General features: G+C 47.8%; 1 protein-coding gene across 2 annotated transcripts in view; it reads right to left on the reverse strand.

Moving 5' to 3' along the window:
- Positions 1-16,804, reverse strand: part of LOC106572571 (ciliary neurotrophic factor receptor subunit alpha) — a 329,676-nt gene that overhangs the window by 114,803 nt on the left and 198,069 nt on the right. For both annotated transcript variants that reach the window (XM_045694243.2, XM_082957103.1), the window contains one exon: positions 3,963-4,196. In XM_045694243.2, coding sequence (XP_045550199.2) covers positions 3,963-4,196 — 234 coding nt within the window. The remainder of the gene's footprint in view (positions 1-3,962; positions 4,197-16,804) is intronic.

A 16,804-nucleotide genomic window follows, 5' to 3' on the forward strand; every position in this document is an offset into this window, starting at 1 on the left:
AGTAATTTAGTAAATTCACCGGAAGTGTTCGGTGGGAATGCTAGTTCTGAACGTCACATGCTAATGTGAAAAGCTGTTTTTTGATATAAATATGAACTTGATTGAACAAAACATGCATGTATTGTATAGCATAATGTCCTAGGGTTGTCATCTGATGAAGATCATCAAAGGTTAGTGCTGCATTTAGCTGTGGTTTTGTTTTTTGTGACATTATATGCTAGCTTGAAAATGGGTGTCTGATTATTTCTGGCTGGGTACTCTGCTGACATAATCTAATGTTTTGCTTTCGCTGTAAAGCCTTTTTGAAATCGGACAAGTTTAGCACTCACCAAAGTCAGATTTACTATAAGAAAAATGTTATTACCTTTGGTGTTCTTCGTCAGAATGCACTCCCAGGACTTCTACTTCAATAACAAATGTTGGTTTAAAATTAATATTCCGACTGGGAAGCTGCATTTAGGTAAACAGACGAAAGAAAATAAAGCACGGGGTCGACTCGTGCACGCGCCTCAGCCCATTCTCCTCTGATCGGCCACTTGCCAAAAGCGTAAATGTGTTTCAGCCTGGGGCTGCCTCGATATCATTCAGCTTTTTCCCGGGCTCTGAGAGCCTATGGGAGCCGTAGGAAGTGTCACGTTACAGCAAAGATCCTCAGTCTTCAATAAAAAGAGCCAAGATGAAACACTACTTCTCAGACAGGCCACTTCCTGCTTGAAATCTTCTCAGGTTTTGGCCTGCCATATGAGTTCTGTTATACTCACAGACACCATTCAAACAGTTTTAGAAACTTTAGGGTGTTTTCTATCCAAAGCCAATAATTATATGCATATTCTAGTTACTGGGCAGGAGTAGTAACCAGATTAAATCGGGTACGTTTTTTATCCGGCCGTGTCAATACTGCCCCCTACCCCCAACAGGTTAAGATGGTGAGGAAATTACTTTTAAAGAACAACCAGGCATCCTCCACTGATGGGATGAGGTCAATATCCTTCCAGGATACCCGGGCCAGGTTGATTAGAAAGGCCTGCTCTCAGAAGTGTTTTAGGGAGTGTTTGACAGTGATGAGGGGTGGTCGTTTGACCGCGGACCCATAAATGATGCAGGCAATGAGGCAGTGATCACTTAGATCCTGGTTGAAAACAGCAGAGGTGTATTTGAAGGGCAAGTTGGTCAGGATAATATCTATGTGGGTGCCCATGTTTACGGATTTAGGGTTGTACCTGGTGGGTTCCTTGATAATTTGTGTGAGATTGAGGGCATCTAGCTTAGACTGCAGGGCGGCCGGGGTGTTAAGCATATCCCAGTTTAGGTCACCTAGCAGAAAGAACACTGAAGACAGATGGGGGGCAATCAATTCACATATGGTGTCCAGGGCACAGCTGGGAGCTGAGGGGGGGTCGATAGCAGGAGGCAACAGTGAGAGACTTATTTCTGGATAGATTCATTTTAAAAATTAGAAGCTAAAACTGGAGAAATATATGGATATTAAATCTTCATCTGAAGGTAACCCGTACAAATTAATGGAAGTATGGAGATATATATAGATATTAAACCTTCATCTGAAGGTAACCCATACAAATGAATGGAAGTATGGAGGTAGTTTAGTGCCAACAGAAATAAGGGGTTAAATATGTGTATCAAGAACTGACAGGAAAGTTAACTGTACAATCTGCTTCCTGCTGTTTTAGGAGAGATATAATCTACAGTATTTCTATCAAATAAACCTACTTTAAATCTCAGCTTCTTAACCAGATCATCTGAACCATTCAAAGAGTAAGTAGTCCATCTGATTAATTGTTTTTATTTGTGAGGATTAGAGTACAACATGCATTTAGTCTTGCCCACATTAATTATAAGTTTTAAACAAACCAGGGTCTTTTGTAAGGCAACAAAGTCAGATTGCAGCTCTAACAATGCCTTGTCTACAGTCCAAACAGCTCTACAGATTCACACTAACTGGTGACCAGGAGAAGAGATGGTTAGCAATGCTGCAATACTAAGGATGCACCCTATTCCCTACAGAGTGCACTGCTTTTGACTAGAACTCTATGGGCCCTCAGCATCACTCCTTTTGGGCCCTGGTCAAACGTAGTGCACTACATAGGGAATAGGGTTCCTCTTGTAATGCAGGCTAAGACAATAACACTATGACATCACACAGTGACACTCACTGGCCTGTTACACAATACTCCATCAGTCTCACTGGCCTGTTACACCACCCACAATACTCCATCAGTCTCACTGGCCTGTTACACAACCCACAATACTCCATCAGTCTCACTGGCCTGTTACACCACCCACAATACTCCATCAGTCCCACTGGCCTGTTACACAACCCACAATACTCCATCAGTCTCACTGGCCTGTTACACCACCCACAATACTCCATCAGTCTCACTGGCCTGTTACCCAACCCACAATACTCCATCAGTCCCACTGGCCTGTTACCCAACCCACAATACTCCATCAGTCCCACTGGCCTGTTACCCAACCCACAATACTCCATCAGTCCCACTGGCCTGTTACCCAACCCACAATACTCCATCAGTCCCACTGGCCTGTTACACAACCCCACAATACTCCATCAGTCTCACTGGCCTGTTACCCAACCCACAATACTCCATCAGTCCCACTGGCCTGTTACCCAACCCACAATACTCCATCAGTCCCACTGGCCTGTTACCCAACCCACAATACTCCATCAGTCCCACTGGCCTGAAAGGGAGGGAGGGTGAAAGGGAGGGAGGGGGGAGGGGGGGGAGGGGTAATGGGAGGGAGGGAGGGGTAATGGGAGGGAGGGGTAATGGGAGGGAGGGGGGGTAATGGGAGGGAGGGGGGTAATGGGAGAATGGGAGGGAGGGGTAATGGGAGGGAGGGAGGGAGGGGGGTAATGGGAGGGAGGGGGGGAGAATGGGAGAATGGGAGGGAGGGGGGGTAATGGGAGGGAGGGGGGGTAATGGGAGGGAGGGAGGGAGGGGGGTAATGGGAGGGAGGGGTAATGGGAGAATGGGAGGGAGGGGGGGTAATGGGAGGGAGGGAGGGAGGGGGGGTAATGGGAGGGAGGGAGGGAGGGGGGTAATGGGAGGGAGGGAGGGAGGGGGGTAATGGGAGGGAGGGAGGGAGGGGGGTAATGGGAGGGAGGGGTAATGGGAGAATGGGAGGGAGGGGGGTAATGGGAGGGAGGGGGGTAATGGGAGGGAGGGAGGGGTAATGGGAGGGAGGGGGGGGTAATGGGAGGGAGGGGGGTAATGGGAGGGAGGGGGGGTAATGGGAGGGAGGGGGGTAATGGGAGGGAGGGGGGTAATGGGAGGGAGGGAGGGGTAATGGGAGGGAGGGGGGTAATGGGAGGGAGGGGGGTAATGGGAGGGAGGGAGGGGTAATGGGAGAATGGGAGGGAGGGAGAAAGGGAGGGGTAATGGGAGAATGGCAGGGGTAATGGGAGGGAGGGAGTGTCAGAAGATGCCACCTATTGTTATTAATGAGGCTCTGAAAATACTCAGCTGGGTGCATCCAGACAAGCTGTTCAGGTGTGAGACAGCGCCAGACTGCTGTGAGTGTGTGTCAGAGCCAGGATGCCTGGTCATAGAGTAGACAGATAAACACAGACCAACCACAGGTCAGAGAGGAGATCAGAGAGAGAACATCTCATTACTACAACTCACTGCCCATGGGGGGAGGGAGAGAGAGGGGCATGATGGGCATTAGATCTCACTGCCCATGTGCAGAGAAAGAGAGAGGGGCATGATGGGCATTAGAACTCACTGCCCATGGGGGGAGGGAGAGAGAGGGGCATGATGGGCATTAGAACTCACTGCCCATGTGCAGAGAAAGAGAGAGGGGCATGATGGGCATTAGAACTTACTGCCCATGTGCAGAGAAAGAGAGATGGGCATGATGGGCATTAGATCTCACTGCCCATGTGCAGAGAAAGAGAGAGGGGCATGATGGGCATTAGAACTCACTTCCGATGCGCAGGTTGATCTGGTCCCGTCGTTCGCCATTGGGGTTCTGAAAGCAGCTGTAGAGTCCGTTGTTAGAGAGGTCCACCTCCATCAGTATGAGTCTAGACCCCTCCTCCCGGTGGCGTGCCTTCACGTCCGTCCCGTTTACCTTCCACGTCACGCTGGCATCGCTGTCCAGAGAACCACACTTCAAGGTGACGTCTCCTCCCATAAGCTCATACTGAATACTGGCTCCTACAGAGGAGAGAGGAGCAGGGTACGGTTACTACACTGTTACTACGCTGTTACTACACTGATACTACGCTGTTACTACACAGTTACTACACTGTCACTATACTGTTACTACACTGTTACTACACTGTTACTACACTGTCACTACACTGTCACTACACTGTCACTACACCGTCACTACACTGTTACTACACCGTCACTATACCGTCACTACACTGATACTACACTGATACTACACTGTTACTACACTGTTACTACACTGTCACTACTACACTGTCACTACACTGTCACTACACTGTCACTACACCGTTACTATACTGTTACTACACTGTCCCTACACTGTTACTACACTGTCACTCCGCTGTTACTACACTGTTACTACACTGTCACTACACCATTACTACACTGTCACTACACTGTTACTGTCACTACACTGCCACTACACTACACTGTCACTACACTGTTACTGTCACTACACTGTCACTACACTGTTACTGTCACTACACTGTCACTACAATGTCACTATACTGTTACTGTCACTACACTGCCACTACAATGTCACTATACTGTTACTGTCACTACACTGTTACTGTCACTACACTGTCACTACACTGTTACTATACTGTCACTACACTGTTACTGTCACTACACTGTCACTACACTGTCACTATACTGCCACCTGACTGTTACTACACTGTCACTATACTGTTACTACACTGTTACTATACTGTTGCTATGCTGTTACTATATACTACCTATACTACCTATACTACCTATATACTACCTATACTACCTATATACTACCTATACTACCTATCCTACCTATACTACCTATATACTACCTATACTACCTATCCTACCTATACTACCTATACTACCTATCCTACCTATATACTACCTATATACTACCTATACTACCTATACTACCTATACTACCTATCCGACCTATACTACCTATCCTACCTATATACTACCTATATACTACCTATATACTACCTATACTACCTATATACTACCTATACTACCTATCCTACCTATATACTACCTATATACTACCTATATACTACCTATATACTACCTATACTACCTATATACTACCTATACTACCTATCCTACCTATATACTACCTATATACTACCTATATACTACCTATATACTACCTATACTACCTATCCTACCTATATACTACCTATATACTACCTATATACTACCTATATACTACCTATACTACCTATACCACCTATACTACCTATCCTACCAATCCTACCTATCCGACCTATACTACCTATCCTACCTATCCGACCTATACTACCTATCCTACCTATACTACCTATACTACCTATCCTACCTATATACTACCTATACTACCTATATACTACCTATCCGACCTATACTACCTATATACTACCTATACTACCTATCCTACCTATACTACCTATATACTACCTATATACTACCTATACTACCTATATAACCTATACTTCTCCACAGTCAGTGAGACACAGTGAGACAGACAGACAGTGAGACAGACAGTGAGACAGACAGACAGTGAGACACACAGTGAGACAGACAGACAGTGAGACACACAGTGAGACAGACAGTGAGACAGACAGTGAGACACACAGTGAGACAGACAGTGAGACACACAGTGAGACAGACAGTGAGACACACAGTGAGACAGACAGTGAGACAGACAGTGAGACAGACAGTGAGACAGACATTGTGACACACAGTGAGACACACACTAACCACCATTCCCTTGTATCTCTCTGTCTAAAGGCTGGGATGCCAGTGAGATGTTCAACTAGGAGATGTATGGGGTCAACACCACCTTTCGCTTCCACGTCAATATCCTCCCCTAAGCTCCTCAATGGCTCAATGGCTCCTTTTTTATAAATACCTTTCTCTCCTTCCCATCTATCCCTCTCTCCCCCCTCAGTATTCCCCTGGAGATGCCTGCCTCTGATGAAAGAGACCGAGGGCAACCCCCCAATGCCACCACCTCGTCTCACTGAAGAACGACGAAGGCAAGACTGAGGAGCACAAGTACAGTAAGTACCATGGTCTGAGAGAGAGAGAGAGAGAGGAGACATGAATGAGTAGTGATGAGGAGGAGTTCAGTACCATGGTCTGAGAGAGAGAGAGAGAGAGGAGACATGAATGAGTAGTGATGAGGAGGAGTTCAGTACCATGGTCTAAGAGAGAGAGAGAGAGAGAGAGGAGACATGAATGAGTAGTGATGAGGAGGAGTTCAGTACCATGGTCTAAGAGAGAGAGAGAGAGAGAGAGAGAGAGAGGAGACATGAATGAGTAGTGATGAGGAGGAGTTCAGTACCATGGTCTAAGAGAGAGAGAGAGAGAGAGGAGACATGAATGAGTAGTGTTGAGGAGGAGTTCAGTACCATGGTCTAAGAGAGAGAGAGAGAGAGAGGAGACATGAATGAGTAGTGTTGAGGAGGAGTTCAGTACCATGGTCTAAGAGAGAGAGAGAGAGAGAGAGGAGACATGAATGAGTAGTGTTGAGGAGGAGTTCAGTACCATGGTCTAAGAGAGAGAGAGAGAGAGAGAGAGAGAGAGAGAGAGGAGACATGAATGAGTAGTGATGAGGAGTTCAGTACCATGGTCTAAGAGAGAGAGAGAGGAGACATGAATGAGTAGTGATGAGGAGGAGTTCAGTACCATGGTCTAAGAGAGAGAGAGAGAGAGAGAGGGGAGACATGAATGAGTAGTGATGAGGAGTTCAGTACCATGGTCTAAGAGAGAGAGAGAGAGAGAGAGGAGACATGAATGAGTAGTGATGAGGAGGAGTTCAGTACCATGGTCTAAGAGAGAGAGAGAGAGAGAGAGGAGACATGAATGAGTAGTGATGAGGAGGAGTTCAGTACCATGGTCTAAGAGAGAGAGAGAGAGAGAGAGAGGAGACATGAATGGAGCCATCCAATTGGTTCCTTTTGGGTGGCTCAAACATTGTCAAGGAGGTTGGTCACGTGTTTTTATTTTATTTTATTTAACCTTTATTTATCCGGGAAGTGCTCGTTGAGATTTGAAATCACTTTTTCAAGAGCATACTGGTCAAGGTAGGCAGCACCAAGTTATTACACATTTACAGACAGACAACATGAATAACTACAGGTGATCTAGTAAAAAAACAGAATTCACAAGAGTATAACAAAATCATAAAACAGCAAATTAGAAACATTGACAGGTCAGGGAATCAGCCTCAAAATCCTTAATGATTTAAAAACACCAATCGGGACGAGTTCTTCCAGTTTAACAGTATTTTGTAAGGCGTTTCCAAGCCGATGGCGCAGAGTAAATAAAAGCCCTTTTACCAAATTCAGTTCGGACATTTGGAACAGTTAGCAGGATAAAGTCCAGCGAACGAAGAGACGACCCACCACATTTCTGAACAATAAAAATGCCCAAATTAAAAGGTAGTAAACCCAAAATGGCTTTATAAATAAAAGTATACCAGTGACTGAGCCTACGAGTGACTAGAGAAGGCCAGCCAACCCTGGTATACAAAGTGCAGTGGTGCGTAAGGGCTTTGCAGTTTAAAATAAATCTCAATGCTCCATGGTAAAGGGTGTCAATTGATCTCAAACACTGAGCGGAAGCATTCATATATAAAATATCCCCATAGTCTAGTAAAGGCATAAATGTAGCTGATACTAGCCTCCTTCTGGCTTCAAAAGAAAAACAGGCCTGAACTTCAGATTCAAAAATGTTTTGTTGTAAAAAATGATTGTGAACAGAGGATCACTGGTTTGAGCCCAGTGCGGCACAGGGACAGTGGAAGAAGACATACTGGTTTGAGACCAGTGTGGGACAGGGACAGAAGATACACTGGTTTGAGACCAGTGTGGGACAGGGACAGTAGGGAAGATATACTGGTTTGAGACCAGTATGGGACAGGGACAGTGGAGGAAGACATACTGGTTTGAGACCAGTGCGGCACAGGGACAGTGGAGGAAGACATACTGGTTTGAGCCCAGTGCGGCACAGGGACAGTGGAGGAAGACATACTGGTTTGAGACCAGTGTGGGACAGGGACAGTGGAGGAAGATATACTGGTTTGAGACCAGTGTGGGACAGGGACAGTGGAGGAAGACATACTGGTTTGAGACCAGTATGGGACAGGGACAGTGGAGGAAGACATACTGGTTTGAGACCAGTGCGGCACAGGGACAGTGGAGGAAGACATACTGGTTTGAGCCCAGTGCGGCACAGGGACAGTGGAGGAAGACATACTGGTTTGAGACCAGTATGGGACAGGGACAGTGGAGGAAGATATACTGGTTTGAGACCAGTGTGGGACAGGGACAGTGGAGGAAGACATACTGGTTTGAGACCAGTATGGGACAGGGACAGTGGAGGAAGATATACTGGTTTGAGACCAGTGTGGGACAGGGACAGTGGAGGAAGATATACTGGTTTGAGACCAGTGTGGGACAGGGACAGTGGAGGAAGACATACTGGTTTGAGACCAGTATGGGACAGGGACAGTGGAGGAAGATATACTGGTTTGAGACCAGTGTGGGACAGGGAAAGAAGATACACTGGTTTGAGCCCAGTGTGGGACAGGGACAGTGGAGGATGATATACTGGTTTGAGACCAGTGTGGGACAGGGTCAGTGAGGAAGATTTACTGGTTTGAGCCCAGTGTGGGACAGGGACAGTGGGGAAGATATACTGGTTTGAGACCAGTGTGGGACAGGGACAGTGAGGAAGATATACTGTTTTAGACCAGTGTGGGACAGGGACAGTGGAGGAAGACATGCTGGTTTGAGACCAGTGTGGGACAGGGACAGAAGATATACTGGTTTGAGACCAGTGTGGGACAGGGACAGTGAGGAAGATATACTGGTTTGAGACCAGTATGGTACAGGGACAGTGTCGGAAGGTGTACTGGTTTGAGACCAGTGTGGTACAGGGACAGTGGGGAAGATATACTGGTTTGAGACCAGTGTGGGACAGGGACAGTGAGGAAGACATACTGGTTTGAGCCCAGTGTGGGACAGGGACAGTGGAGGATGATATACTGGTTTGAGACCAGTGTGGGACAGGGACAGTGGAAGAAGACATACTGGTTTGAGACCAGTGTGGGACAGGGACAGAAGATACACTGGTTTGAGACCAGTGTGGGACAGGGACAGTAGGGAAGATATACTGGTTTGAGACCAGTATGGGACAGGGACAGTGGAGGAAGACATACTGGTTTGAGACCAGTGCGGCACAGGGACAGTGGAGGAAGACATACTGGTTTGAGCCCAGTGCGGCACAGGGACAGTGGAGGAAGACATACTGGTTTGAGACCAGTGTGGGACAGGGACAGTGGAGGAAGATATACTGGTTTGAGACCAGTGTGGGACAGGGACAGTGGAGGAAGACATACTGGTTTGAGACCAGTATGGGACAGGGACAGTGGAGGAAGATATACTGGTTTGAGACCAGTATGGGACAGGGACAGTGGAGGAAGACATACTGGTTTGAGCCCAGTGCGGCACAGGGACAGTGGAGGAAGACATACTGGTTTGAGACCAGTGTGGGACAGGGACAGTGGAGGAAGATATACTGGTTTGAGACCAGTGTGGGACAGGGACAGTGGAGGAAGACATACTGGTTTGAGACCAGTATGGGACAGGGACAGTGGAGGAAGACATACTGGTTTGAGACCAGTGCGGCACAGGGACAGTGGAGGAAGACATACTGGTTTGAGCCCAGTGCGGCACAGGGACAGTGGAGGAAGACATACTGGTTTGAGACCAGTATGGGACAGGGACAGTGGAGGAAGATATACTGGTTTGAGACCAGTGTGGGACAGGGACAGTGGAGGAAGACATACTGGTTTGAGACCAGTATGGGACAGGGACAGTGGAGGAAGATATACTGGTTTGAGACCAGTGTGGGACAGGGACAGTGGAGGAAGATATACTGGTTTGAGACCAGTGTGGGACAGGGACAGTGGAGGAAGACATACTGGTTTGAGACCAGTATGGGACAGGGACAGTGGAGGAAGATATACTGGTTTGAGACCAGTGTGGGACAGGGAAAGAAGATACACTGGTTTGAGCCCAGTGTGGGACAGGGACAGTGGAGGATGATATACTGGTTTGAGACCAGTGTGGGACAGGGTCAGTGAGGAAGATTTACTGGTTTGAGCCCAGTGTGGGACAGGGACAGTGGGGAAGATATACTGGTTTGAGACCAGTGTGGGACAGGGACAGTGAGGAAGATATACTGTTTTAGACCAGTGTGGGACAGGGACAGTGGAGGAAGACATGCTGGTTTGAGACCAGTGTGGGACAGGGACAGAAGATATACTGGTTTGAGACCAGTGTGGGACAGGGACAGTGAGGAAGATATACTGGTTTGAGACCAGTATGGTACAGGGACAGTGTCGGAAGGTGTACTGGTTTGAGACCAGTGTGGTACAGGGACAGTGGGGAAGATATACTGGTTTGAGACCAGTGTGGGACAGGGACAGTGAGGAAGACATACTGGTTTGAGCCCAGTGTGGGACAGGGACAGTGGAGGATGATATACTGGTTTGAGACCAGTGTGGGACAGGGACAGTGGAAGAAGACATACTGGTTTGAGACCAGTGTGGGACAGGGACAGAAGATACACTGGTTTGAGACCAGTGTGGGACAGGGACAGTAGGGAAGATATACTGGTTTGAGACCAGTATGGGACAGGGACAGTGGAGGAAGACATACTGGTTTGAGACCAGTGCGGCACAGGGACAGTGGAGGAAGACATACTGGTTTGAGCCCAGTGCGGCACAGGGACAGTGGAGGAAGACATACTGGTTTGAGACCAGTGTGGGACAGGGACAGTGGAGGAAGATATACTGGTTTGAGACCAGTATGGGACAGGGACAGTGGAGGAAGATATACTGGTTTGAGACCAGTGTGGGACAGGGACAGTGGAGGAAGACATACTGGTTTGAGACCAGTGTGGGACAGGGACAGAAGATACACTGGTTTGAGACCAGTGTGGGACAGGGACAGTAAGGAAGATATACTGGTTTGAGACCAGTATGGGACAGGGACAGTGGAGGAAGACATACTGGTTTGAGACCAGTGTGGGACAGGGACAGTGGAGGAAGATATACTGGTTTGAGACCAGTGTGGGACAGGGACAGTGGAGGAAGACATACTGGTTTGAGACCAGTATGGGACAGGGACAGTGGAGGAAGATATACTGGTTTGAGACCAGTGTGGGACAGGGACAGTGGAGGAAGATATACTGGTTTGAGACCAGTGTGGGACAGGGACAGTGGAGGAAGACATACTGGTTTGAGACCAGTGTGGGACAGGGACAGTGAGGAAGATTTACTGGTTTGAGACCAGTGTGGGACAGGGACAGTGGAGGATGATATACTGGTTTGAGACCAGTGTGGGACAGGGTCAGTGAGGAAGATTTACTGGTTTGAGCCCAGTGTGGGACAGGGACAGTGGGGAAGATATACTGGTTTGAGACCAGTGTGGGACAGGGACAGTGAGGAAGACATACTGTTTTAGACCAGTGTGGGACAGGGACAGTGGAAGAAGACATACTGGTTTGAGCCCAGTGTGGGACAGGGACAGTGAGGAAGACATACTGGTTTGAGCCCAGTGTGGGACAGGGCCAGTGGAGGATGATATAATGGTTTGAGACCAGTGTGGGACAGGGACAGTGAGGAAGACATACTGGTTTGAGACCAGTGTGGGACAGGGACAGTGGGGAAGATATAATGGTTTGAGACCAGTATGGTACAGGGACAGTGTCGGAAGGTGTACTGGTTTGAGACCAGTGTGGGACAGGGACAGTGGGGAAGATATACTGGTTTGAGACCAGTGTGGGACAGGGACAGTGGAAGAAAACATACTGGTTTGAGCCCAGTGTGGGACAGGGACAGTGAGGAAGACATACTGGTTTGAGCCCAGTGTGGGACAGGGCCAGTGGAGGATGATATACTGGTTTGAGACCAGTGTGGGACAGGGACAGTGAGGAAGACATACTGGTTTGAGACCAGTGTGGGACAGGGACAGTGGAGGAAGACATACTGGTTTGAGACCAGTATGGGACAGGGACAGTGGAGGAAGATATACTGGTTTGAGACCAGTGTGGGACAGGGACAGTGGAGGAAGATATACTGGTTTGAGACCAGTGTGGGACAGGGACAGTGGAGGAAGACATACTGGTTTGAGACCAGTATGGGACAGGGACAGTGGAGGAAGATATACTGGTTTGAGACCAGTATGGGACAGGGACAGTGGAGGAAGATATACTGGTTTGAGACCAGTGTGGGACAGGGACAGTGGAGGAAGACATACTGGTTTGAGACCAGTGTGGGACAGGGACAGTGAGGAAGATTTACTGGTTTGAGACCAGTGTGGGACAGGGACAGTGGAGGATGATATACTGGTTTGAGACCAGTGTGGGACAGGGTCAGTGAGGAAGATTTACTGGTTTGAGCCCAGTGTGGGACAGGGACAGTGGGGAAGATATACTGGTTTGAGACCAGTGTGGGACAGGGACAGTGAGGAAGACATACTGTTTTAGACCAGTGTGGGACAGGGACAGTGGAAGAAGACATACTGGTTTGAGCCCAGTGTGGGACAGGGACAGTGAGGAAGACATACTGGTTTGAGCCCAGTGTGGGACAGGGCCAGTGGAGGATGATATACTGGTTTGAGACCAGTGTGGGACAGGGACAGTGAGGAAGACATACTGGTTTGAGACCAGTGTGGGACAGGGACAGTGGAGGAAGACATACTGGTTTGAGACCAGTATGGGACAGGGACAGTGGAGGAAGATATACTGGTTTGAGACCAGTGTGGGACAGGGACAGTGGAGGAAGATATACTGGTTTGAGACCAGTGTGGGACAGGGACAGTGGAGGAAGACATACTGGTTTGAGACCAGTATGGGACAGGGACAGTGGAGGAAGATATACTGGTTTGAGACCAGTATGGGACAGGGACAGTGGAGGAAGATATACTGGTTTGAGACCAGTGTGGGACAGGGACAGTGGAGGAAGACATACTGGTTTGAGACCAGTGTGGGACAGGGTCAGTGAGGAAGATTTACTGGTTTGAGCCCAGTGTGGGACAGGGACAGTGGGGAAGATATACTGGTTTGAGACCAGTGTGGGACAGGGACAGTGAGGAAGACATACTGTTTTAGACCAGTGTGGGACAGGGACAGTGGAAGAAGACATACTGGTTTGAGCCCAGTGTGGGACAGGGACAGTGAGGAAGACATACTGGTTTGAGCCCAGTGTGGGACAGGGCCAGTGGAGGATGATATACTGGTTTGAGACCAGTGTGGGACAGGGACTGTGAGGAAGACATACTGGTTTGAGACCAGTGTGGGACAGGGACAGTGGGGAAGATATAATGGTTTGAGACCAGTATGGTACAGGGACAGTGTCGGAAGGTGTACTGGTTTGAGACCAGTGTGGGACAGGGCCAGTGGAGGATGATATACTGGTTTGAGCCCAGTGTGGGACAGGGCCAGTGGAGGATGATATACTGGTTTGAGACCAGTGTGGGACAGGGACAGTGAGGAAGACATACTGGTTTGAGACCAGTGTGGGACAGGGACAGTGGAGGAAGACATACTGGTTTGAGACCAGTATGGGACAGGGACAGTGGAGGAAGATATACTGGTTTGAGACCAGTATGGGACAGGGACAGTGGAGGAAGATATACTGGTTTGAGACCAGTGTGGGACAGGGACAGTGGAGGAAGACATACTGGTTTGAGACCAGTGTGGGACAGGGACAGTGAGGAAGATTTACTGGTTTGAGACCAGTGTGGGACAGCGACAGTGGAGGATGATATACTGGTTTGAGACCAGTGTGGGACAGGGTCAGTGAGGAAGATTTACTGGTTTGAGCCCAGTGTGGGACAGGGACAGTGGGGAAGATATACTGGTTTGAGACCAGTGTGGGACAGGGACAGTGAGGAAGACATACTGTTTTAGACCAGTGTGGGACAGGGACAGTGGAAAAAGACATACTGGTTTGAGCCCAGTGTGGGACAGGGACAGTGAGGAAGACATACTGGTTTGAGCCCAGTGTGGGACAGGGCCAGTGGAGGATGATATACTGGTTTGAGACCAGTGTGGGACAGGGACAGTGAGGAAGACATACTGGTTTGAGACCAGTGTGGGACAGGGACAGTGGGGAAGATATACTGGTTTGAGACCAGTATGGTACAGGGACAGTGTGGGAAGGTGTACTGGTTTGAGACCAGTGTGGGACAGGGACAGTGGGGAAGATATACTGGTTTGAGACCAGTGTGGGACAGGGACAGTGGAAGAAAACATACTGGTTTGAGCCCAGTGTGGGACAGGGACAGTGAGGAAGACATACTGGTTTGAGCCCAGTGTGGGACAGGGCCAGTGGAGGATGATATACTGGTTTGAGACCAGTGTGGGACAGGGACAGTGAGGAAGACATACTGGTTTGAGACCAGTGTGGGACAGGGACAGTGGGGAAGATATACTGGTTTGAGACCAGTATGGTACAGGGACAGTGTCGGAAGGTGTACTGGTTTGAGACCAGTGTGGGACAGGGACAGTGGAAGAAGACATACTGTTATTGAATTAGCACTATACACCTGATTCAAATCCTCATCGCTTGATGATAAGTGGTTTGTTTGAATTGGTTTCGTGCTAGGGCAAATACAAACAATGGGTAACCCGTTGGGTTCCCAGGAGCAGGATTAAGAAATGCTGTTAACTAGACTAATCCCAATCCCCACCTCACCTCTCCCTGGCTACTGTATTTAGACATGACCCAACTCTTAACACATTGACTATACTTCAATTAATGTTTGTTACTTGTACCCGTTTCATTTATTTGTAGACGACAAGCATGTAGGTTAGATAAGAGAGCAATGATTGTATTTTTTAAAGTTTCAGTGTTGTTACAGTCTGCAAACAAAGTAAACGTGACAATATTTATGTTCTTCAGGTGATCACGGTGACAGTTTATTAGAGATTAGAGATTAAATTAGAGTTTATTAGTCACATCCACATGGTCTTAAATGTAATAGCAGGATACAGCGAACCTATTAAACTCCTAGCGCCAACAGTGCAGATCAAAGAGAAGGCAGGGAAGGAGGGGCAAATGGGGGAGTAGTAGTACCTATTATGCAGCCTGGTGGTCTGGGGGTAGAAGCTAGTAGTACCTATTATGCAGCCTGGTGGTCTGGGGGTAGAAGCTAGTAGCACCTATTATGCAGCCTGGTGGTCTGGGGGTAGAAGCTAGTAGAAGCTAGTAGAAGCTAGTAGAAGCTAGTAGTGTCTATTCAGCAGTCTGATGGTCTGGGGGTAGAAGCTAGTAGAAGCTAGTAGTATATCTATTCAGCAGCCTGATGGTCTGGGGGTAGAAGCTAGTATCAAATCAAATCAAATTTATTTTTATATAGCCCTTCGTACATCAGCTGATATCTCAAAGTGCTGTACAGAAACCCAGCCTAAAACCCCAAACAGCAAGCAAAGCATGTGAAAGAAGCACGGTGGCTAGGAAAAACTCCCTACGAAAAACTCCCTAGAAAGGCCAAAAACCTAGGAAGAAACCTAGAGAGGAACCAGGCTATGAGGGGTGGCCAGTCCTCTTCTGGCTGTGCAGGGTGGATATTATAACAGAACATGGTCAAGATGTTAAAATGTTAATAAATGACCAGCATGGTCAAATAATAATAATCATAATAATAGTAGAAGCTAGTAGTGTCTATTCAGCAGACTGATGGTCTGGGGGTAGAAGCTAGTAGAAGCTAGTAGTGTCTATTCAGCAGACTGATGGTCTGGGGGTAGAAGCTAGTAGAAGCTAGTAGTGTCTATTCAGCAGACTGATGGTCTGGGGGTAGAAGCTAGTAGAAGCTAGTAGAAGCTAGTAGTGTCTATTCAGCAGACTGATGGTCTGGGGGTAGAAGCTAGTAGAAGCTAGTAGTGTCTATTCAGCAGACTGATGGTCTGGGGGTAGAAGCTAGTAGAAGCTAGTAGAAGCTAGTAGTGTCTATTCAGCAGCCTGATGGTCTGGGGGTAGAAGCTAGTAGAAGCTAGTAGAAGCTAGTAGTGTCTATTCAGCAGACTGATGGTCTGGGGGTAGAAGCTAGTAGAAGCTAGTAGTGTCTATTCAGCAGACTGATGGTCTGGGGGTAGAAGCTAGTAGAAGCTAGTAGAAGCTAGTAGTGTCTATTCAGCAGCCTGATGGTCTGGGGGTAGAAGTCACATCATAGTCACATGATTTCTCAATTTGCAGTATGTTTCCCAATCGGTTGTGCAGCCAGACTTATTTGCCATTCCTTTTGCCTCATCCCTCTCAACCTAGCAATTTCTCAATTCCTCATAAATCCACAGAGATTTAACAGTTTTTACAGTCAATTTCATAATCATTGCTTGCCTATTAGCAACTGGAATACTCGATTTTTTAATTGTGTCAAGTGCAGCGTCTGTTTTCTCCTCATTACACATTACGGACCAACAAATAATCTTTACATCATCAACATATGAATCACTACAAAACCTCTTGTATGACCTCTTATACACTATATTAGGCCCAGCCTTTGGAACGTTGGTTTTCCTAGATATGGCTGCTATATTGTGATCAC

Source organism: Salmo salar, chromosome 01 (genome assembly GCF_965601325.2).
Source record: "Salmo salar chromosome 01, fSalSal1, whole genome shotgun sequence".
In the NCBI taxonomy this organism is placed as follows: Eukaryota; Metazoa; Chordata; class Actinopteri; order Salmoniformes; family Salmonidae; genus Salmo; species Salmo salar.